Source organism: Aquarana catesbeiana, linkage group LG13 (genome assembly GCF_042186555.1).
Source record: "Aquarana catesbeiana isolate 2022-GZ linkage group LG13, ASM4218655v1, whole genome shotgun sequence".
In the NCBI taxonomy this organism is placed as follows: domain Eukaryota; kingdom Metazoa; phylum Chordata; class Amphibia; order Anura; family Ranidae; genus Aquarana; species Aquarana catesbeiana.
In genome coordinates, this window is record NC_133336.1 from 134,111,427 (window position 1) to 134,136,586 (window position 25,160).

Below are 25,160 nucleotides of genomic sequence, written 5' to 3' on the forward strand. Positions count from 1 at the left end.
TCTGGGCACTAGAGTCTGACTGGTTTGTTCTTAGTGCATCTGTGTGGTGGTCCTTTTTAAAGCAGAGACTGGGTCTCACTAAAAGGTCCCCTGTTTTTTTTTTCCCCTTTTTGTCTTTCAGGCTAACCAAAAATGGGAGACAATTGGAAAAAAGCCCTGTGCAGGGCTTGCATCACTTCTTTAGTCAAGGAGGAATCCGCTTCTGTTTGTGATTTCTTAGTTGGCTCTGTAAGGAAGGAACTATATGCCATGATTCAAACTTTTCGTGACTCTTTAGTTAATCCAGCTGCTATTCAGACATCCACTTCGGAGTCTTCCCAGGGTTCCCTTTCTATCCCGGAGGTGGAAGCTCTACCTGAAGACCCTTCAAGCAGGGAAGAGCAATCCCCTGCTCCTTCTGTTAAAGACTTGGAAGCGGAGGGTGAGGAGGCTGAGGTTTGCCCCCTCCAAATTTAAGCTATCCCTAGAAGAGGTAGATGGGCTCCTTAAAGCTATTAATGTTATGCTTGGCTTAAGTGAAGAAAAGAAGGAATTATCTCTTCATGACCGCATGTATGCAGGGTTAAACAAGCCTAAGGGGTGGACTTTCCCGGTCCATTCGGTCATTTCTGAAGCCATTACAAGAGAATGTCAGGATCCAGAGAGGAAAACCTTTTTTTTCCAAAGCCCACAAAACGCGTTTTCCTTTTGAGGTGGACCCTTCTGCGGTATGGAATAAGGTACCCAAGTTGGATGCTGCCTTCTCCCAGGTCTCAAGATCCACAGACCTGTCTTTTGAAGACATGGGGGTTCTGAAGGATCCAATAGACAAACGCATGGATCTTTTGCTCAAGAGATTGTGGCAATCAGTCATGAGCAATTTAAAGCCAGCAATGGCCACAACGTGTGCAGCCAGGAATCTAGAATACTGGATTAACCAACTAAAATCGCATATAGGAGCACACCGAATTTTCACCAAAGTGAAGGCAGAAGCCTTAGCTCCGCTTCGTCTTCAGGGAATTCCTTATTTAGACGATCTGCTTTTTTCGCCCCCTCAAGGGAGGAATTGCAGATCAATTTAGGCAGAGCACGCAGCCATTTGGAGTCTATGGGATGGATTCTAAACTTCCAAAAGTCTTCCCTAGACCCAGCTCAGAAGATTTGGTTTTTAGGGTATGTAATCAATTCTGTGGATCAAAAGATCTTTCTTCCTTTAGAGAAGAAGGACAAAATTCACAAAACCAACCAGCGTCTGACGATAAGACAAGACAAGTCATGTCAGCTTTAGGCAAAGCTACACTTCAGGTGTCTGCAGACTTTTCTCCTGAGATCATGGGATCACAAATTGGAATCCCTAGAAACAGAGGGAAAAATTCCAACTCAGGTGAAGAGATCACTATAGTGGTGGAAGAGGCAGGATACCCTATCGGAGGGTTTAGTCTGGGCTTTTCCGGTCGAGAAAAGACTGACAACTGATGCCAGTTCCTGGGGGGCCCACCTAGGAAAGAGTTTCACTCAGGGAAACTGGTCCAGGAAAGAGGCAACAAGGTCCTCAAACTGGAGAGAGCTCAAGGTGATCGACTTAGCTCTGACGTCATTTGCTCAGGATCTTCACTTTCAGCATGTTCAGATACTAACCAACAATGCCACGTCTGTGGCTTATATAAACAGGCAAGGGGGTACATGGAGCAAGTTGCTGCAAGTACTAGCCATGGATATTCTTCGGTGGGCAGAGGGACACTTGCTGTCTCTATCAGCAGTCCACCTAGAAGGGACTCTGAACAGGGTGGCAGATTTCCTGAGCAGAAACCCCATTCAATAAGCAGAATGGTCACTGAACCCCAGAGGTTTTCACTATGATTGCCGAAAAATGGGGGCAGCTGGAGGTGGACCTGTTCACCTCAAAGGAGAATGCTCAGGTTCCACAGTTCTTTTCCCTAAACAATCACGACGGATCACTGGGGACAGATGCTTTGGCGTATCCATGGAAATTCAATCTTTGCTACGCTTTCCCCCCATTCCAGTTAATTATGTTTAATAAGAAAAATTCAGAAGGAGATGGTACCAGTCATCCTAATCACGCCCTTTTGGTCAAGAAGGGCCTGGTTTTCAACCGTTATGAGAATGGCGGTCGGACCTTATTGGCATCTGCCCCTCAGGCACGATCTTCTGTTACAAGGCCCGGTAAATCATCCAAAGGTGGCCACTCTGGCGCTCACGGCTTGGTATCTGAGGAGCAGCTCTTAATAAGCAAGGGGTTTTCCAACCGGTTACAACAACGATTACAACACTAATGTCAAGTAGGAAAAAGGTGACAAGGGACATTTATTCCAAGGTCTGGATGATGTAATTCATCTGCCCAGGACCCAGGGAGTCTTGCTTCCATTCTAGAATCTTTACAAAATGGAGCTGACAAGGGGCTAGGGGTTAGTACCCTGAAGGTGCAGGTTGCTGCGCTAGCAGTGTTCTTAGAAAAATCTGTGGCCTCAAATCTGCTGGTAATCAGATTTTTTAAGGCTCTAACGAGGTCTAGACCATCACCACTTAAGTCTTTCCCTAAATGGGATCTGTCAGTAGTCCTGCAGTCTCAAACAAGGAGTCCCTTTGAGCCTTTGGAAGAAACACCTCTCAGATATCTCACTTTTAAGACCGTGTTTCTGATTGCCATTGTCTCTGCACGCAGGATCAGTGAGCTAAACGCTCTTTCAATTAAGGAACCATATTTGTCTATTTTTCCAGATAGAGTTATACTTAGGACAGACCCAAAATTCTTACCGAAGGTAGCTTCAGTGCAGAATCGTGCACAAGACATTGTACTTCCAACCTTCTGCCCTAACCCAGCAGGGGAGAAGGAGACTTTTTTCCACATGTTGGATGTCAAGAGGACTTTGTTGTGTTACTTGGAAAAGACAAAGCTCTTTAGACGTTCAAAATCACTCTTTGTGCTATTTTCGGGCAACAGAAAAGGTTGCCAGGCTTCTAAAGTTTCTTTAGCAAGATGGCTGAAATTATCCACTTCAGAGGCTTATTCGCATGCAGATCTGTCTCCACCAGCAGGCATTTGTGCACACTCAACCAGAGAACTGGCGGCCACTTGGGCAGAGAGAGCTGGTGCCATCCTTGAACAAATTTGCAAGGCGGCAACATGGTCAAGTTTTCACACATTCGTGAAACAATACAGGCTGGACCTCACATCTGCTAGCTATCAGGCGTTTGGCAGAAAGGCCCTGCAAGCTGTTGTCCCGTCCTAAGGGTAAGTCTCTGTTATCCTCAGGTGCTGTCCTGAAAAACACATTAGGAAAAACCAAGTTAGACTTACCGGTAACTTGTTTTCCAGAAGTCTTTCAGGACAGCAACATCCTGCCCTATTGTATTTAATATATGCTGTGACTAACGTATGTGTTTGTGTTCCAGCCGGGGCCGGAGGTTCTCTTCTGCAACTGAGGTATGGTAGGGAGGTGCCTCCCTTTAAAGTTCTGGAGGAAGAAGGTGTTTCCTATGGTCCGGTGGGAGGAGTCACTATCAGTTGCTGTCCTGAAAGACTTCTGGAAAACAAGTTACCAGTAAGTCTAACTTGGTTTTTTTTTCCCACTCTCCCCAAGCCACTCCCACCCATTTCCTGCATACACCATCTTCCTCTGCTCAGCTCCAAAACCTATACATCTGGTTTATTTACATATCAATGGAGGGGAAAAGGGCCTCTGTAAACATATGCTCTTACTAAACCTAACTCTATATTATTGCTATCAAGACAATACAAATGGCCATAGCAACACACAAGTACTCGTGCAATGGTTGGTATTGGCACCAATACCAATACTAGTATTGGCGCAACCCTAGTCTGTTCCTATACTTTGCTATTCTGTTAGAATTCTGCTAAAATTAATAGTGATGCTATGAATAATAACTATAATAATATACACAATGCTCACAGAAGCAACAACCGAACAGTAACCATCCAGAAATGTCTGCTATTAAAACATATTGTGCATGGCCATAGCAACACATACCACCTCTTGACTTTATAGGATAATCTTAGAAACTTCTTTAAGCCTTTTATCCAGGAAAGGGTGAAATAAACCTCCCGTATTGTAAATGGGAGGAAAAAATTCCCTTTCAACCCCCATCTGGGCGGTCAGACATTTGTTTTGTCCCTGGAAGGTTGCAACATTACTTTTGAGCAGGGTTAACAATGTCTTTTGGCAGTTTGTAAAGAAAGTCCCAGATGAAAGTCTCTTGTCCTCTTGGTCATAAGGAAATGCTCAGATGAAAGTCCACTCCAATTCAGCCACCTTTCCTCAGGCTCTCTTCTGGTCTGCCTCCTCCCATCCAGTATGGTCATCTGCTCTGCCTGCTCCACCTCTCGATGCTCAATACCTGAAAGAGTAAGAGACCAAGCAGATTATATGTTCTTTCCAACTGTACCAAAAACATAGCTCACTGCTCACATTTCTCTATCTGCCCATTTCTAACTGCAAAACTATTGTAGGGTGCCCACTTTTGCCTTGAAACACTTTCACGGAAAGGCATTGACTTCCAACGCAACAAATAAACTTGCATGTCTCTCCGTGCTGTCCCGGGAAGCACACAGGCCTGCTGTTGTCCAGTCTTCACAGCATGGCATATTTTTGCAAAATGCCCCATTTTATGGCAACAGAAATACTTATGCCCTGTACACATGGTCGGATTTTCGGATTGTGTTGTCGGAAATTCCGATCGCGTGTGGGCTCTATCGGACTTTTTCCGTCGGAATTTCCGACACACAAAGTTTGTGAGCAGGATATAAAATTTTCCGACAACAAAATCCGATTGTTTAAATTCCGATCGTGTGTACACAAATCTGACGCACACGCATGCTCAGAATAAATTAAGAGACGAAAGCTATTGGCTGCTGCCCTGTTTATAGTCCCGACGTACGTGTTTGACGTCACCGCGTTCGGAACGATCGGATTTTCCGACAACTTTGTGCGACCGTGTGTATGCAAGACAAGTTTGGCCCAAAATCCGTCGGAAAAAATCCGATGGATTTTGTTGTCGGAATGTCCGATCAGTGTCCGATCGTGTGTACAGGACATTAATGTAACTGAAGCTACCATTCCCAACCATTTGCTTCCACTTCTTAAACAATGCTGGTGTAGGAATCCCATCTATTTCCTCCCCCACCCCGCTCTTACCAAACCTAACTCTATATTATTGCTATCAAGACAATACAAATGGCCATAGCAACACATACCATTTTTTTTTTTTTAAGCGTATCAATGCTTTACTAAACAGGGAAAAATCTGCACATACAAACTGTAGGATGCACAATACAACACAACTTATAGCTTACAAAATCTGCCTACAAATATAAGCATGTACAATATGTACACATTAAGTAAACTAAACAGTTACTTAACTTAGGGGTCAAGATGTCCTTCATAGTTCCTTGCTCAGAGTCCAACTCACAAAAGCGTCTCCAAAGTTACCCAGCTTCCGGAAGCCATGTCTTCCTCTTTGTCCTCCCAAACACCTCTCTGTTGTCCAAATGCACGTTTCTTTCCAACTCTCCCCAAGCCCCTCCCACCCATTTCCTGCATACACCAACTTCCTCTGCTCAGCTCCAAAACCTATCCATCTGGTTTATTTACATATCAATGGAGGGGGGAGGGCCTCTGTAAACATATGCTCTTACCAAACCTAACTCTATATTATTGCTATCAAGACAATACAAATGGCCATAGCAACACACAAGTACTCGTGCAATGGTTGTTATTGGCACCAATACCAATACTAGTATTGGCGCAACCCTAGTCTGTTCCTATACTTTGCTATTCTGTTAGAATTCTGCTAAAATTAATAGTGATGCTATGAATAATAACTATAATAATATACACAATGCTCACAGAAGCAACAATCGAACAGTAACCATCCAGAAATGTCTGCTATTAAAACATATTGTGCACTCCCATCATTTTACAGTACTTCTCACCCTCACCCTGTGACTGGACAGTGAAAGGAGAAGCAGCACAGTGGTGAGATCCTCTCTCCAACAGTCTGCTTTCTCATCCAGTTAGCATGCCTCTTGTCTTCTGATTGTGTCCTTATGCTGCTTCTTCCTCCCAGTTTCTGAGCTGTGCTGCCCAGGGATGCAAGAAGCTGATACTATGTTAAATTCAGTTACTGAATTAGAAAAATTCATTTAATGATGAATAATGATTACAGGGTAGCATTACTTTGTGTCTGTTTGGAGTTCAGCATTAACTTTTATATCCACTGCCTGTTTTACAGTTCAGACAACTCAAGTTCAATATGATCTCCCCATTATCCATTCTAGCTACTCTCTCTGTAGAAGTTCACTGAGCTGCGTTCCCTCATATAGACAGGATGGTACTATCACCCAATCTGTAGTTTGTTGGGAAGTAGTAACAGACCTCTTCCTTTTTAGTTTTCTTACTTAAAGGGGTTGTAAAGGTTCATGTCTTTTCACCTTAATGCATCTTATGCATTAAGGTGAAAAAAACATCTGATGATTACCAGCCCCCTGGTTTACTTACCTGAGCCCTCGAAAGTCCCGCGCTCGATCCCACGCTCAATCGTTGCCCGGGCTTCTCCGGTCTTCTTCGCTCTTCATTGGATAGATTGATAGCAGCGCAGCCATTGGCTCGCTTTGCTGTCAATCAAATCCAAATGACGTAGCCGCCGGGGGGCGGGACCGAGACATACACTCTGTCTATGGACGCAGAGTGTATGAGACGGGAGCGTGCCCACAAGGTAACCCCCCGGGAGAGTGCTTCTCCCAGGGGTTATCTGAGAAGGGGAGGAGCTAGGAGAGCCGCTGGGGGACCCCAGAAAACGCCATTCAGGGCCACTCTGTGCAAAACAAGCTGGACAGTGGAGGTAAGTATGACATGTTTGTTATTTTTAAAAAATAAAAATCAAACCTTTAGTGTCACTTTAAGTGGGTTTCCCAAATTTAGAAAATCGGCTACTATGGTACTTATCAAATCTAGTTTTGTTAATTTATCTGCTCCTGGGAAAGAAGGATTTATCAGCAAATATGGGGACAGGTCAGCTGGAATACATTTGCTATGAGACCTAGGAGCTCTCTGTTTACTCTCCTTTTTGGCAGTTCCCCTAATTCTATGCATATGTGAATATCATGCTTGTCCGCAGGGGAATTCTGCTTCTGATTCAACAAGTTCTCTGCCTGATGTAACCACAAAAAAATGAGAACTCACCTGCTCCATAAATATAACATCCTCCAAGTCTATCACTAAAGTGCTTACTCAATTGTACATGGTGCCAACCAGATTAGCACACCACCATCCTTCACACTCTCTGCACTGCTTCAGGGATTGTAATAGCAATGGCGATGTCATGCTCACCTGGTGGACCTGCCCTATGCTAAACTGATTCTGGATCAAAGTCTTCAAAGTCTCTTGAACTAATTTTAGAATGCAAGATGCACATAATCATAACCCAATTTTCTGCTATTGTCCGTGGTACATTGTTTTTATGACAACAGGTTACCTACTATACTTATGTTAACAGTGAAAATGTATTGGAAATCAGAGAAAACTGTATGTAGCTGTATTCAGATAATGGAAGGAGGTCAGAAATGCACCATCTTTATAGTTCTGCTAGTTATGTATAATCTGAAAAGCAAGTCCACCAGCCAGGATTTGAAGAATGGTCAATTGCTATGTTGATGCAGCACACATTAAATTTCCATTCAAGCAAATCTGTGATAAACTCAATTAAAACAGTATATACTTCAGTTCAAACCTAGCTTAGCCCCCTACTAACCCTCCCTGTTGGTCAAAGTTGCTTACTATCACATTAAAGGACCAGTAGGGAGGCTCAGAAGGTAGAAAAGGAAGGGACCAAGTTCAGCTGATGATCTCTACTTTTGTTTATTTAATGTTTATTACAGGAATTTTATATAGTGCTGACAATTTTTAAGCCGTTTTTTACATGTTGTACAGTTATAACATTGTCTGCCTTCAAGGAGCTCCTAGTCTAAGGTCTTGTCTCACATGAATAGATACACATACTAGAGCAGGTACCCAGAAGAAACCTATACAACACAGGGAGAACATGCAAACTGCTGGGATTTGAACCGAGGACCCCAGAGCTGCAAAGTGCCATTGCACTTTTTTATCATTTGTTCAGTCTCTATTGCCTGAAATGGTTACAGATTGACTTTATGCCAACCTTGTGTTTGCACACTTTAATAAAGTATGTCATTTTGTGTGTGTGTGTATGTATGTATGTGTGTATGTGTATATGTATATATATATATATATATATGTGTGTATGTGTATATTTTTAATAATATTTCGTAATCTACTTTTGCAATACAGACTTCAGTGTACCACCTGTTAACAATCTGAATAAAGTCGATCAAGTAGACAGCCAAAATGACATTAATCATGAACTAGATGCAGAATATTTAGAGCAGGAGAAGGACCGGATTTTAAGAGAAGCTGCCGCAGAACTGCAAGATGAGAATACCAGACAAGAGAAAATGCTAGAAATTGCAAAGAGACTTGCAGCACTACAAGGCAAAGATCCTGACAAAGGTAACAAATCCTAAATTGCCAATTGTTTGTCCTGTTGAAAATACATTTTTTGTGTAGTTGATTTAGTCTATTTCCTTTTTAAAGCAGAACTTTACCCATAACAACTTGATAAAAATAATGTTCTTTAGCAAGGAGCATACAGTCCACATTAACAATTCTGCTACCAAAATTAGTGTGTGCTGTAAAAAAGCCTCCAGCGTTGTTCCCGTTTCTTTTCTTCTTGCTGGAGGCTCCATTTTGCTGAAGCCCTTTAAAAGTGAAAGTGTTTCTTCTGCTTCCCATCCCCGCCCCTAACACATTCAAATATGTTTTTGTTTTTTTATGGGGAGCTGGTAACTTTTTAACAGGTACCTACTTCCACTTCTTAATTTCTCCCCTAGGCAAGAATTACATTACTCACCCCGCTGGACATGTACCAGGAAGCTGGAGGACCAGAGGTCTCTGCGCTGCGTGATCTCACACGAGCACAGTGCGGAGCCGGCTGTGATTCCTTCAGGAAGCCACAGCCAGCTCCCAATTCAAAGATGAAGGCACCAAGGACCCAATTACTTCCTATTACTTGTTCCACTAGTCCTATGCAAGATTAAATATACTATTTTTAAATGAATACATAACTGAATCAAATTGTGTTTTTACATTTGTTGAGAGTTTGGTTTTAGTTACACAATCTCTGCAAAATGTCACTTATTTGTCAGTTTCAGTTTGCATTTTTTTATTTTACAGTAACTGTGGACAACATCAAACTGCCTGACAGTGATGAAGAAACAGAGGAAGAAGGTATTCAGAGGATCCTGAAGCAGGTGAGACTCTGTAAACTCTCTCAGTCCCTGGCTAATTCTTGGCAATACTGTCCTCCAGACAATATTCGGAAACATCCTGAAACTGATTAGAAAATCCACTAATATTCACAGTTAAATGTGATAACCATGTCAGTGTGCAGTTCCTCTGGTGTTCTTCATTCTTTGAAGTTATCACTTCTTTTCCTACCTGCCTGTGGGAAGACTACCCCTGAAAGTCATTAGTGCTGATATATATTTCTGAACAGGCTGCTAAAGGATCAGTGGCATCTCCAGCTTTCATATTTATGGGGGGCACATGGGGGGGGCAGGGACAAAAGTAGGGGGGCTATGAAACGCGATATATAATATAATCCCTCAAGAATAGAATGCACTCCAGAGGTCTTGTTATAAAGAGAGACGTTAGCCGAACATTGCAGCTGCAGGCAGCCACTTGGATTCAAAGAGTGTAATTGTTCTTTCAATGTTGGGCTAACATACATGCTCATCAATGACACTTATCAGTGCCACCTATCATTGCTTATCAGTGCCGCCTACCAGTGAAGCCTATCAGTGCCCATCAATACTGCTTATCAGTGCAGCATATCAGTGCCACCTATCAGTGCCCATTAGTGCCTTCTCATCAGTGCAGTCTATCAGTGCCCATCAGTGCTGCCTATCAGTGCCACCTATCAGTGCTCATTAATCCCACCTATCAGTGCAGCCTATCAGTGCTCATCACTGCAGCCGATCAGTGCCCATCAATGCTGCCTATCAGTGCCACCTATCAGTGTTCTTCAATCCCACCTATCAGTGACCATCAATGCTGCCTATTAGTGCTCAATGCCCATTAGTGCCGCTTATCTGTGCTCATCAATGCAGCCTATCAGTGCCCATTAGTGCAGCCTATTAGTGCCACCTATTAGGGCTCATCAATGCCGCCTATTAGTGCCACCTATCAGTGCTCATCAATGCCGCCTATCAGTGCCCACCAGTGTAGCCTATGAGTGCTGCCTATCAGTGCACATCAATGCCGCCTATCAGTGCCACCAATCATTGCTCATCAATGCTGCCTACCAGTGCAGCTGATCAATGCAGCCTATCAGTGCTCAATGCCCATCAGTGCCACCTTTCAGTGCTCATCAATGCTGCCTATCGGTGCTCACCAATCCCACCTATCAGTGCCCATTAGTGCCGCTTATCAGTGCTCATGAGTGCCGTCTGCCTTCCAGCACGGCTCTGAGCTGAGAGCGTCTCTCTCATTGAACAGCTCAGGGCCTGAGAGTTGGCATTTTGCTAGTTCTCTCTCTCTCTCTACCCCCATCTTCCTCTCTCGCACAGGATGGGAGAGGAGACAGCCAATCTGCTCCCCCCGACCCCCTTCTGTATGTGCACCGCGGGAAGTCAAGTGTGAAGCTAAAGAGGTCACACTTCCCATGGTGCACACACAGGAGAAAGTTGGGGGGGGGGGGAGGAGCAGATCTGCTGTATACTCTCTCATCCCATGCGAGAGAAGAAGGAGGGGGAGGGAAAACTATCAATGCCGGTTTTGACGTCACTGGTTGCTGGATGCCAGGTGGCCCTAGCAACCAGTGGTCAGGAGTAGAGTCAGGTGGGGAGCCAGGTGGCGTTGCACAGCTCAGTCCATCCGTCCTCTGCATTCCAAACTGCTCCCAGTCCCAGTGTCCGTTTGTTTTAATTGGGGGCACAGTATAATGTTGGGGGGCATGGCCCCCTCTGCCCCCCCCCCTCAGTGACACCACTGTACGAACTACTCAGGAAAAGCCGATCACAGAGGACCTTATTTATTTAAATGTCTTTAATATGTATTACGTCATAGTAATATTACATAGCCCGTATTACATCATAGTAACCAATCAGATTGAAATGTTTTTTGCTGGCTGTCATTTGGCTGTGCAATGTGTTGCAAAGGCTATATAGATATGTGCTGCATTCTCCATAATTTTTCTGTGCGGTCTTTCACCGCTTGTGGAAATTTTCACAGCTGGCTGAAGAAACTGCCCTGGATGAGGCAAGTGGCTACAATATTCTCCCTGAACATAGAAGAACGGAAGATACCAAGGGAAGCGTTCAAGTAGCAAATAAACTTCCTTCATCCCGCATGGTATGTTTTAAGTATATTTAAAGCAATACTAAAGTCATGATCACTATATTGGGTAAAGAGCATTGATCACTGGCTCAAATCGTATTAGTATTGTTGAAATATCTTTTCTTACTTTGAAAATGTGTTCATATCCTCAGTGCATCTCTATAGATGTAGCTGGTGCTTTTTAATATTTCCAGCACTTCATAACAGCCAGTGTGTGTGGGGATGGTTGAAAAGGGTGATTGCAAACTACACTTCCCATGATACCTTTCAGTGTCCCCAGGCACTGCATTTCTGTTCCATCTGAGCTAAAGTGAAATACCAGTGTCTGGAAACAGTTGTTAAGCAACTAATCAGGACAGCAAAGCTAAAGTCTGCACCATCCAGAGGCCAGCAGGGAGGAACTTGCTTATTTAAAAGATGCCAGGGATGTGTTACTTTATTAGGGGTCATAATAACTAGAGACGACCTTGGCCATGTTTGGATCCTAGTCCAAATCTATGTGAGCATGTTCACCAGGAAGCTGTCGCTATACTGGGCCACTCATCTGCGGCTATGGCATTCTCTGCCCTACAACCACACTATGCAAGGCCATCATTGCCCCTCAGCAACTGTTGTCAGGTTGTTCCTTCATTAGGAGATTTCAATACTGCATCTAATACAGATCCATGAAGTCACTGTTTTTTTGGAGTCCATCCAAGTTTTATCTTGTGTTGAGCCCTTATGAAGGGAGAGTGGTGTTGCCTCCGTAATGCATCGGCTGTTTTTATATGACTTTTTTTATTAATGATTAAAATTATCTTGGGCTGGTTTGGTCTGGCACTCCTTTCTGTGTTTGTGTGGCTGTGGGAAATACCTTGGCCTCTTATTGGCCCACTACAGTGACCGCTTTCTGGTGGGCTCTCTCACATGGGTTTGGGCTAAGATGGGCTCTCAGTTCATCTGATTGGGTAGCTACAAAGAGAGATATTGAGATAGAAGAATGATTTGTAGACACAGGAATAAAGGAGACGAATGCAGATGGGGATCTTTGAAACAATTCTAAGGTATTTATGGGGACTAAATATTAATCACAATGTATTCTGCTATAATAACCTGAAGCTAAATTAATATCTAGTGAAGCACCTATAGTTGTGTATTTCTAGCATCCCTAGGCTTAGAGTTTGTTCTGTTTTCATTGAGTCTTGCATGAGGGAAATCCAGTATAAAGCTGCCATTGCTCTATTTTTGAAATGCTAGGTCCCTGGCTTCAGTGATTAAAAAAGTAATAAAGCAAGGGAAAGCCAGGCAACTTATAAAGAGGTCAGTGATGGTAGAGCTCATATTTCTTTCTGTATAGATTTCCTTTAAAATAGTGCAATAATACAATGGACTTTTGGCCACTGGATGGCGATCAGTAACAGAAGCTGCTGTAGAAAACCTGATATGCAGTGGTTTGCCATTATGTGTAGACAGTGTCTGAAACATAGCCACCTGTGTTGTACATAAGCACACAATGTAACAAATGTATTTTCATATTTTTAATTTATGTTATTGGTGGTTTTATTTTTTGCTTCATATACAAGTGCTATTCATCCATGTGCTCTTCTTTTTTTTTTTTTTTTTTTCCATTTCTGGAAGAAATAAAATCTTCTAAATTGTTTTACACCTCGTAGCTCTTGGAAATAACAGGTTCATGTGCATGACATATAGTAATTAAAGTTTTGGAGATTAGAATACCCATACAGGAAGATTTCCTCCAAAACAAGTCACTTGCATAAACTGTGAAATGTTTTCAAGATTAATCTGCAAGTCCAGCTGTGTTTGTTTTACTAGTACTTGATGTGCTATGACCTAAATGATGGAAACATTTATAGACACACTCCTAAATTCCTCACTTCTACTCTGTTTAGCCCCCCACCACACATACACCTATTTTGTGTAAAACCTTTATCCCAAAAAAAAAGAAAAGTAAATGTTACTGTAACTGCTTGTGTGAATGCAGCGTGAGCTGGAGTTTGGCTTCAATTTGTTAATGTATCTAAATCTGCTAATATATCTAACACTCTTATCTGCCCAGATTAGCAACTCTGTTGTGACCCTGTGCTCTTTCATTCAGGGAGGGGGCACTCCAATACAGGAGGGGTGAAAAGTGGATAGATCATCATGTGAAAACAGGGGAAAAAGTCTAAAAAAAAACACCAATGCAGCCACCACATCTAATGATTGCCAAGCTGCGATATATTACATTTTTGGTTTTGGGTTTTTTTATCGCTTTGAAATGATTATTTATTTTCACTTTCCGCCTGCTTCCCTATTGTGAACAACAAAGCTGCCTTCCCAATAGTATACTATTAAGCAGTGAAACCAAAAGGGGAAATGTGCGATAAATCAACTTAAACATGGTGCAACAACCATAAAAAAATCCATATAATAAAGTCCATAAGTCAACTGTCATGATCCTACACCATAAAAATGTGATCTCAGATTTGAAGAGTGCTCCGCCAGCAAATCACCTAGACCCCCACCAAAGTGAGAGGTGCCCACTCACCGTAGCTCCAGTGACCTTTAAACTAATAAAGGCAAGTAAGCACTTTGGGATTTTGATTTGGCCCCTCAGAATCGGTCACAGTCTTAGTTCTCCAGATATTTCTTAGTCTCCCTCTCTCTCTCTTCAATGACATCACCACCATAAACCAAAGAGATACTATGGTGTAGTATGTTTATTCACCATATTAAAAGACATCAAAAGTATTGCACTTACATATATGTGAGTCCTGACTCGGCACAAATGTATACTGCCTTGTGTTTTAATTACCATCTCGCTTCTGCCTCACGGGATTGATGTGGGTTCCACCACCAGGAAGTCCGGGACGGACGTGATGTCAGATATAACCGGAAGTAATGGCGGGCGGAAGTATCTTTTTGGTTTATGGTGGTGATGTCATTGAAGAGAGAGAGAGAGAGAGCGGGAGACTAGGAAATATCCGGAGACCTAATGGAAGACTGTGATCAATTCTAAGGAGCCAAATCAATATCCTGACGCGCTTACTGACTTTTATTCCTTTAGAGGTCACTGGAGCTACAGTGAGTGGGCACCTCTCACTTTGGTGGGGGTCTAGGTGATTTTCTGGAGGATCACTCTTCAGATATAAGAAGATCACATTTTTATGGTGTGGGATCATCACGGTTGAATTTATGAACTTGATTATATGTATTTTTTTATTATTGCTGCATCATGTTTAAATTGATTTAGTGCACATTTCCTCTTTTGGTTTCACTGTTTAATAGATAAGATTTGGCTTGGTTTATATGAGCAACAGACAATTCCTATCTGATACAGTGGCAGTTGTTTTTTCTTGCCATAAAACTAGAGTTGGTTATTTGTATTATTATAGAAGTTATGAAGGCATAAGGTTTTTATCTTAATTCATTAAGATGAAAAAACCTTCTGTGTGTAGCAGCCTCCCCAGCACCCCCTAATACTTACCTGAGCCCCATTTCTGTCCAGCTGTGTCCATGAGTCCCTCGGGCTGTCCGAGACTCTCCCTCCTGATTGGCTGAAACACAGCAGCTGCGCCATTGGCCCCTGCGGCTGTCAATCAGAGTCAGCCAATCAGAGGAGGACAGGGCTTGGTGTCTGAATGGACAGAGGGAGCTGTGACTCAGCTCGGGTGCCCCCATAGCAAGCTGCTAGCTGCGGGGGCACACGACAGGAGGGAGGTGCCAAGAGCAGCAAAGATGGACCTGAGAAGTGGAGGATTCGGGCTGCTCTGTGCAAATCCACTGCAACAGGATAGGTAAGTATAACATGTTTGTTATTTATTATTATTTTTTTAAACAAGACTTTACAGTGACTTTGGTCTCACCCAAAATGGACTTAATCAGAAAGGGAGGTCCCAAGCATGGGCATCGCTTTGTATATGCCAGAAACAATAAAGTTTACTACGCTGGAGATTTTGGTGTGGAGACAGTCCCTTTTCTGTTTTGTACAGCCTCACAGAAACAGAATGAAAAACAGCACATGCTCCTGTCAGATACACCGGCTGATTAAAACCCTACTGCTGGGTCACTGTTAAGAGTGCGTCAAGCCCATCCATATAGCCACAGTTGTTTCCCAGGACCACACACCAATATAGTGAATCACAAAACAAATGAACACAAAGTGGCTTCAGCTGGCTCTTCACCCATCAGGAAAGCCCATCTAACATTTCACCCATAGAGGACTTAATCATAGAGGCCTCTATGGTTTGTGATTCACTTTATTGGTGTGTGGTCCTGGGAAACAATTGTTGCTATTGCTACAGCCTTTTTCATTTGTCATCATTTTCAAGTCCTTTGCACCATTTTAGATCTGTGTGCTTTGGGTTATTCACTTTTCATCATAATTTCGCAGCATAAACTACCTGCACAGAATCCGCCTGATAGATCCACAGCTGTAAAAGCACAAGTAGCAGATAGCGATGAGGAAGAGCTGCCCTGGTGCTGTATCTGTAATGAGGATGCCGTCCTGCGCTGCCACGGTTGTGATGACGATCTGTATTGCAAGAGATGTTTCAGGTACTGTTCTAACCATTATCCCTATTTGAGTTTTGTTAACTGGAAGTGGATATTAAATGTCACATTCTGATTTATGTTCTTGGCTACTGAAGTCATCACTGTTAGGGCTCATTAACACAGGTGCATTGATCAATACAGCCTTGCAGAGGGCCATGTTTATCCACCCAGCCAGGACAGGTGGTCTGTGCAGTTGCATGCAGCCAGCCTGTTATGACAGGCTGACACTCAGATCTTCACTGATCTTCCTGCACATTCCCGAGTGTACATCAGTGCAGGACCAGTGCATGACTCTCAGCAAAATCTGCCTGTGTTCAGAGTCGTGCTTCTGTCCACCAAAGATGCACTCAGTGATGTGCTTGAAGATCTGTGACGCTGTCAGCCTGTCATTGATTTTAACTGGCTTGCTGCACGGACCACCTGGCTGATTTAAACATGGCCCTTTGCATGGTTTTATTGATCCGTGTGTCCATGTGAATAAGCCCTTAATAGGTTTTTTTAATGCAAAATTAGTGTTAGTAGTGCTTCCAATTTTTATCAGACAAGTAACTTGTATTATTCATTTTACTGCTATTTTAGGGAGGGACATAATAAATTTGACCAGAAGGATCATCAGACATTCATATATCGCCCACCACAGAGGAAAAAAGGGAGATAATATAACTTACGGTTCCAGGACTTTATCTGTGCTTTCTAAGAGATGTCTTCTGTTCCTTATACAGTATTGTTCTGCTGTGTCTGTAACCTGCAAAATGTTTCATTGTAACTTTGCTTTCTTTTCTGACATTGAAGTAATTCTCATTTTCAAAGAAACCCTGTTGCAAACTTAAAAGACATGAGGGTAGGTGCTGTGCTATCCAGGTGGAGTGAGAAAAATAAATTAATACAGGTGGCAGTATGCGGTAGTAGAAAGTGAAAGCTGTCAGCTACAAGATCATATATGAAAAACAATAAAAGAATGAAGTGTTGATAATAGAGGTAGGTCTCGAGCACAAAATCTACTAGGATCGTGCAGGAGAAATATTGTACAAAATCATAAATAGCCACGTATTGAATCAAATACTGATATAAAAACCTGGACGTGAATATAAATATGTGCAAAAAACAGCGAGACCAAAAAATTTAATTTAAAATACAACAACGAACTGATTGTGCAAATACATCATACATATATGATAATAGAGCAACATGTGCAGCTCTAGGCATAAAGTGCAAATCAATAAATGTGCAAACCACAGCGATATAAAAAATCCTATAAACTGTGCAAAATCGCATATAAAGTGCAAGGTGATGTGTGACATACACGCATCAATCACATCACAAAAGAGTGCCACCGTAATAAGTGAATCAAAAAAAACAACTAAAAAAGTCCAAAACACAAACAAACATGTGTACCAGTGAAAAACTGGAAATGCTTATACATTCAGTGATAATAATCCTTTTATAAAAAAAAAAAAAAAAAACACACAGTCCAATGTGCAAAATAGCAGGAGTGGGGTGCCGAAGGAGACAGGGTATATATCCTCTTCGTGCATAAAACACACACAAGTGAGTAGTGGCCCCTTACCTTGCGGTAATGGGAAAAACCGCATAAAAGCAAATTCTGGTGGGGGTTATCTCTCCTTGGGGTCCCTGGACCGGAGTAGGTGCTTTCTCTGCCTTGATACCTCAGTGTCAGCAAAACGGATGATAAAAGAACAGAAGGGTACCGGATAGTGTAGTATTTCCAGCAAGATACGTTTTATTAAAGTTTAAAAGCATGTACTCACATTAAACAAACAAGCATCACATCTATCTACTACGAGCGGCAAGCTCGTCAATCTCGGTCAGTGTCAGTGTAGAGTGCCTATCCCGTCCCTACGCGTGACGTCACCAATCACGTGACTTCATCCCCTGATACTCATCATACTACCACCTGTATTAATTTATTTTTCTCACTCCACCTGAATAGCGCAGCACCTACCCTCATGTCTTTTTGTTTATTTATGGGCTTTGTTTGACCCCATTCGGTGCTTGCAGCTGTCCCTGTGTGCACCTCTCTCCCACGGTAGCGCAGGAATAACTCACACTATATTCCTGTTGCAAACTTGCAGTGTTTTTTTTCTTTCCATATTATTATTTAATTTTTTTAATTATTTTTTTTATTCGCTCTCATTGTGCCTTTGAAATTGCTAGACAATTTGACTACTCTAGAAGGGTGTATTCCCTAGCACAGCCCCCGTCTTTGCATGTCATAGCCAGTTTCTTTTCTGGGAGTGTCTAATTACTCTCTATGCTGGCCCAGCTACTTTGTTGCTCTTTTCACTTTTCTACATAACCTTTTATTTAGCTGCTGGGGGAGGGATGAAGGGGAGTACTATAGAGTGTCAATTGAATGATAGCACTAAATCTGTGGTTGCTAACATCGCATCCAAAATTGTGGAACTCCACATTAGTTTTGGGGCAATTATAAGGCCTACATAAGGGGGGCTTTTACAGGTAAGTAACATGCATGAGATACTGTATGCTAAATGCACATATAGTCTTGTGTCAAGATTTTTGTTGTAATAGATGGACTGGTGACAGGGTCTCTTTAACCCCTTGGCACTAGCCGTACGCAAATATGCAGCCTCCCAAGCCTGGTCCTTAGCGCCAAGGGGCCGCATATTTGCGTGAATTGCCCCAATACACCTGTTCCAAGCACGTGTGTGCTGCAAAGCTCCCGATCGTTCCTCGCGTTCGGGAGTTTTCGGACAATGTGACAGCCAATCACAACGGTCGTGATCTTAAGCCGTGCCCCGCCTCTTGGCGTCATAAACCTCTTAAAGGGCCGGGAGGCTGACACTCAAGTTTAAATTGTTGTGACACAAAGAAGGGCTTGACATGGAATGCAAAATCTGGAGACACTTTAGTATGGGTCGATCTGGTTAAAATTGATATAATGTGTACTGGCATTACTTACTCCAAGCGGTAGTAAACCGTTAAAAAAAAAAAAAAAAACTTTAAAAAAATGGTCCCCTGCAGGATAATAGCATAATGTGCTAGTACAGGTGCATCTCATAAAAATTTGAATATCATCAAAAAGTTAATTTATTTCAGTAATTCAATTAAAAAAATTGAACGCTTATATTTTATATAGATTCATTACGCACAGAGTGATTTATTTCAAGCATTTTCTTCTTTTAATTTTGATGATTATGGCTTACAGCTAGCAGCTAGTGAAAAAAAATAAAATAAAATCACACACATAGGTTGGACTTGATGAACTTGTGTCGTTTTTCAACCTAGCCTACTATGTAACTATGAAAACCCAAAATTCAGTATCTCGGAAAATTAGAATATTACAGAAGACCATTTAAAAAAAGGATTTTTAATACAGAAATGTTGGCTTACTGAAAAGTATGTTCATGTATAGTATGTTCTCAATACTTGGTCGGGGCTCCTTTTGCATGAATTGCTGCATCAATGCAGCGTTGCATGCAGGCGATCAGCCTGTTGCACTGCTAAGGTGTTATGGAAGCCCAGATTTCTTTGGTGGCTTTCAGTTCATCTGCATTGTTGGGTCTGGTGTCTCTCATCTTCCTTTTAACAATACTTCACAGATTCTCTTTGGAGTTTAGCTCAGGCGAGTTTGCTTCCCATCAAGCACAGTGATACCATGATCATTAAACCAGGTATTGGTACTTTTGGCAGTGTGGGCAGGTGCTGAGTTCTGCTGGAAAATTAAATCAGCATCTCCATAAAGCTGGTCAGCAGAGGGATGCATGAAGTGCTCTATATTTTCCTTGTAGAGGGCTGCACTGACTTTGAACTTGATAAAACACAGTGGACCAACACCAGCAGATGACTTGGACTCCCCAAATAACCACTGACTGTGGAAAATTCACTCTGGACCTCATGAAACTTGGATTCTGTGCCTCTCCAATTTTCCTCCATACTCCGGGACCTTAATTTTCAAATAAAATGCAAAATTTTCCAGTCCCTGATTTGAGGATTTGTGCTTGGATTGTACACAAATTCTTGGAGGACAGAGAGCAGTAAATTGGAGGATACCAATAACTGCCAAGCTGCCTCAGGCCACACTCCAGAATTAGCTGTCCAGAATTAGTCTGTAATTATGCTCTGCATATTCAAGTGACTCGCACGTTTTAAACTTTAGAGCAAAGTTTCATTAACATTTTGTAATCATTGCAAGATTTTCAGTGTTTTCAGTGTCTGATTATCCGTAAGCAGCGTGATTAAAATGTAGGATTGTTTTTATTTTGTTAGAGAACGGGACGGTTAGAATCTCTGACAAGTGTCCCTTTTTTTTAATTAACTGACCTTGTGTGCTAGTGACCATTGCCACTGGGACAGAATGTAATGGAAAATATCAATTTGGATTTTAGCATTAAACACCTGTTCTGGTGACAAATGTTTTAAGCGTAACTCCACTTTTGTTGAGAAAAAAACATTCACCCCTGGGTGGTCTATGTACATTTAGTCCATGAATCAGACTTAGACAGCAGTACAGTTAAATCTCACTTGCTTAATAATAATAATAATAATAATAATAATAATAAAAAAAGGTAAACTTAGTCAAAACATAGCCAGAGTTCAGGAACGGATAGTCAGACAAGCCAAAACGTCAGGGAGCCAGAGATGAGCGTAGTAGAACAGCAAGCAGGATCTGGAGTTAGAAGGAATGTCAGCCAAGCAAGTCTTTAACAGGAACACAGGAGAGCGTCTCTAGAGATGTGACCAAGGCAAAGGCAGAGATCATCTGGGCTGGACGGTTTAAGTAGGCAGGACTGACGAGCAGGATATCATCAACAGGTTAGTCACTGTGGAGAGATAGGAGCTGGCAATTAACCTACAGCTGAGCGGTGAGCTCAGAGAAGGAAGGGCTGACACATTGCTAGCATTATAATAACCTTTGTTGCAGATTCCTACCTTTTTGTTATTCTGAAGAAATCCCTGTGTGTTTGTCTGTGCCTCTGGGCTGAATGGGTCTAATGGGATTGGTTTCATAATTCTCAGTCAGCTGTGGCAGCTGCAGAGCACTAATTAGGAAAGCTGCTGGGCCTGCATCTCTTTAGACAGGTTCCCATTGGAAATATCCCACCAAAAATCATATTTTTGTTGCAGGGGGATGCCTGAAATCTGACTTGTATCTTAGGCAGGTTTCTGGGAAAATTGGTGAGCCAATCACACAAGCAGGAAATTATGTTTCTGGGGAGTGATCAGTACACATTCTGTGTACAGAACAACTCCATGTAGCCATATTGCTTTGCATTTATAGAAAGTTACAGCGGCTGCAGATTGAAAAGGAAAGGTAATTTTTAATAACATTCAATTACAATATGACTTGTATCGCAATTGTACACGCTGTATTATTTTTTCTTTATTTGCTATTTTTTTTATTTGCTATTTTTTCCCCCACAAAAGTGGAGTTACCTTTTAACCCTCTTGCCGACCAGCCACTGTCATTATACAGCAGCAGGTCGGTTCTCCTGCGCAAACAGCCATAAGTGTACGTCGGTCTGTGCTAGGAGGATAGCAGGCGTGTGCCGCGTTTGCCTGCTCACGTGTCCCGCAGACTCAATGTCCGCCCGCGATTGCTTGGTACAGAGGCAGAACAGGGGAACTGCCTATGTAAACAAGGCAATTCCTTGCTCTGCTTAATGACATGTCAGAGATCTTCTGTTCCCAGGGATCGGGAATAGTGATCTCTGTCATGTCCCAGTAAGCCCATCCCCCCTACAGTTAGAACACACTCAGGGAACACACTTAACCCCTTGATCGCCCCCTAGTGTTAACCCCTTCTCTGCCAGTGTCATTTTTACATTGATCAGTGCATTTTTATAGCACTGATCAATGTAATGTCATTGGTCCCCAAAAAAGTTTCATTTGGGGTCAGATTTGTCTGCCGCAATGTCGCAGTCCCGCCATTACCAGTAAAAACAATTTTTAAAAAATGGAAAAAAAAGTCCCTAAATCTATCCCATAGTTTGTAGACGCAATAAGTTTTGCACAAACCAATCAATATACGCTTATCGTGATTTTATTTTTAAAGTTTTTTTAAATTGTCAGTCTTTTTTTGTTTATAGTGAAAAAAATAAAAACCACAGAGGTGATCAAATGCCACCAAAAGAAAGCTCTATTTGTGGGTAAAAAAGGGCGTCAATTTTGTTTGGGTACAGCGTTGCATGAGCGCGCAATTGTCAGTTAAAGTGACACAGTGCCGTATTGCAAGAAATGGACTAGTCATTAGGGGGGCAAATCCTTCCAGGGCTAAAGTGGTTAAGAGGGGAATTTTCCCTTTTGCGTCTCCAAAGTGGAGAACTGAAAGTTGCAAAGAGATACACAGGCATGCTTTCTCATCACACAAGGTGAAAATATTGTCAAGGAATGATTTGAACCTGCTCCCGGACACATAGCTAGAGAAAGCTAGAGAAATCCTGGAACTTTTTAGAGGAACTTATTAATGGGGGACTGGAGTATAGAGGTCGACCGATATATCGGCCGGCCGATATATCGGCCGATATTTGGCTTTTTGCCGATTGTGCTGATAAAAAAAGCCGATTCAGTGGGACTTGCAAATGACTTCTGTAATAGAAGTCAATCGCAAGTTGTCTGAAGTTTTCTTCTCTCCTCCTCTGGGCAGCCTGCCAAGTCTGATAAGAAGATACATTGTATCTCTTTCAGGTTCTTTTATCAATAGACTGAACTCCTGGAGAAGTTTTCAGTTTAACCATTTAAAGACTAAATCTTTTCTGACACTTGTTGCTTACAAGTAAAATTCCTGTATTTTCTGCTATAAAATCACTTAGAACCCCCAAACATTATATATATATTTTTTTTAGCAGAGACCCTAGGGAATAAAGTAGCGGTTGTTGCAATATTTTATGTCACACGGTATTTGCGCAGCGGTCTTTCAAACGCAATTTTTTTTTAAAAAATACACTAATGAAATTTAAAAAAAAAAAAAAAAAAAAAGCAGTAACATTAGCCCATTTTTTTTTCGTCCAAAAGTTTTGATTACCTGTTTTTGTGTATTTAATATTTAAGATATAGTTATTTTTTTTTTATCTAAATTCTACATACAAGTGAACTGATTGGAGGTTTGTTTTGTTTAATGTTTAAATATAAAAAAAATTTCTGTATCACTTATTACTTAAGGCTGCTTTCACACTGGAGTGGGTATGCGTTGACGGTAAAACGCTGTTAACTTTAGCGGCGCTTTACCGTCATTTTAGCGGCGCTATTCGGCTGCTAGTGGGGCACTTATAACCCAGCTAGCGGCCGAAGAAGGGGTTAAATGCGCCCCTGAAGCGCTGCTGCCGAAACGCTTTGCAGGCGCTTCGGCAGCAGTGCGCATTCATTTCAATGGGCAGGAGTGGTGGAGGAGCGGTATACACCGCTCCAAAGATGCTGCTTGCAGGACTTTTTTTTTAACATCCTGCCAGCGCATCGCCTCAGTGTGAAAGCACTCGAGCTTTCACACAGACTGCAGGGGAGCCGTTTTACAGGTGCTATTTTTAGCCCAAAAGCGCCTGAAAAACGCCCCAGTGTGAAAGGGGTCTAACCGTTAGATTTTATGAGATGAAGGGAAAAAAAAAAAAAAATCGGCCTAATATATCGGCCCAAAAAAATCGGCATCATATATCGGCCATCGGCCACCGCGATTTCTAAATATCGGCTTTGGCTTCGGCCAGAGAAAAACCCATATCGGTCGACCTCTACAGTGGAGTATGTGAAAATGAGACTTGAAAGTATACCTTAAGCTAAAACTTTTTTTCTGAATAGAGCAGTGAGTGGGCAGAACCCCTGCCATGCCCTTCATTCTGTCTGTGCACCTGCCTGCGGGATTTACCCTTTCTTTGTGTTGGTGACTATTGTCAGCTGGACTGAAAAGAGAGAGAAAATCTAATTTTCTGAGTTGACACCAGAACAGGAACAGGTGACGTCCTGTTTTTCCCCACAAATAGAGCTTTCTTTTGGTTTCTGCGGTTTTTATTTTTTGCGCTATAAACAAAAGAAGAGCGACAATTTTGAAAAAAAAACACTATATCTTTTACTTTTTGCTATAATAAATATCCCACATTTTTTATTTTAACCACTTAAGGACCAGCCTCGTTTTGGATTTTAGGTGTTTACATGTTGAAAACAGTTTTTTTTGCTAGAAAATTACTTAGAACCCCCAAACATTATATATTGTTTGTTTTTTTTTCTAACACCCTAGAGAATAAAATGGTGGTTATTGCAATACTTTTTTTTGCACCGTATTTGCGCTGCGGTCTTATAAGCGCACTTTTTTTGGAAAAAAAATCACTTTTTTGAATAAAAAAATAAGACAACAGTAAAGTTAGCCCAATTTTTTTTTATATTGTGAAATATAATGTTACGCCAAGTAAATTGATACCCAACATGTCACGCTTCAAAATTGCGCCCGCTCGTGGAATAGCGTCAAACTTTTACCCTTAAATCCCCATAGGCGACGTTTAAAAAATTCTACAGGTTGCATGTTTTGCGTTACAGAGGAGGTCTAGGGCTGGAATTATTGCTCTCGCTCTACCGGTCGCGGTGATACCTCACATGTGTGGTTTGACCACCGTTTTCATATGCGGGCGCTATTCACGTATGCGTTCGCTTCTGCGCGTGAGCTCGTCGGGACAGGGCGCTTTAAAAAAAATTTTTTTTTTTTTTATTATTTATTTTACTTTATTTTATTTATTTTTTCACTGTTTTAAAAAAAAAAAATTTGGATCACTTTTATTCCTATTACAAGGGATGTAAACATCCCTTGTAATAGAAAAAAGCATGACAGGTCCTCTTAAATATGAGATCTGGGGTCAAAAAGTCCTCAGATCTCATATTTAGACTAAGATGCAAAAAAAAAAAAAAAAAAAAGTCTTAAAAAAATGACACAAAAAAAATTGTGCCTTTAAGAGAAGTGGGCGGAGCCGACGTAATGACGCCGCTCCGGCCGTCCTATGGTATAGAGATGGGTTGGCGCCATCTTGGCCTCACTCGTCACTATACCGAAGCACTGACAGGTCCCGATCTGGGTGGCACCTCTCCCGCCGCCGATAACGGTGATCTCGCGGCGAACCCGCCGCAGAGACCACCATTATCGTGTACAGAAACGCCGGCCCTAAAGATGGATACCTCGGTTGTGGCAGCAGCTGCTGCCGTTACCGAGATATCCATCTTTTAAAAAATGACGTATATATACAG

The 25,160-nt window shown here is 42.0% G+C and overlaps 1 protein-coding gene across 1 annotated transcript in view; it reads left to right on the forward strand.

Moving 5' to 3' along the window:
- Positions 1–19,203, forward strand: part of ZFYVE19 (zinc finger FYVE-type containing 19) — a 63,344-nt gene extending 44,141 nt beyond the window's left edge. The window contains exons 8-12 of the mRNA XM_073609411.1: positions 8,325–8,543; positions 9,267–9,343; positions 11,325–11,444; positions 15,802–15,965; positions 16,542–19,203. Coding sequence (XP_073465512.1) covers positions 8,325–8,543; positions 9,267–9,343; positions 11,325–11,444; positions 15,802–15,965; positions 16,542–16,620 — 659 coding nt within the window. The 3' untranslated portion in view covers positions 16,621–19,203. The remainder of the gene's footprint in view (positions 1–8,324; positions 8,544–9,266; positions 9,344–11,324; positions 11,445–15,801; positions 15,966–16,541) is intronic.
- The last annotated feature ends 5,957 nt before the right edge of the window (positions 19,204–25,160 follow it).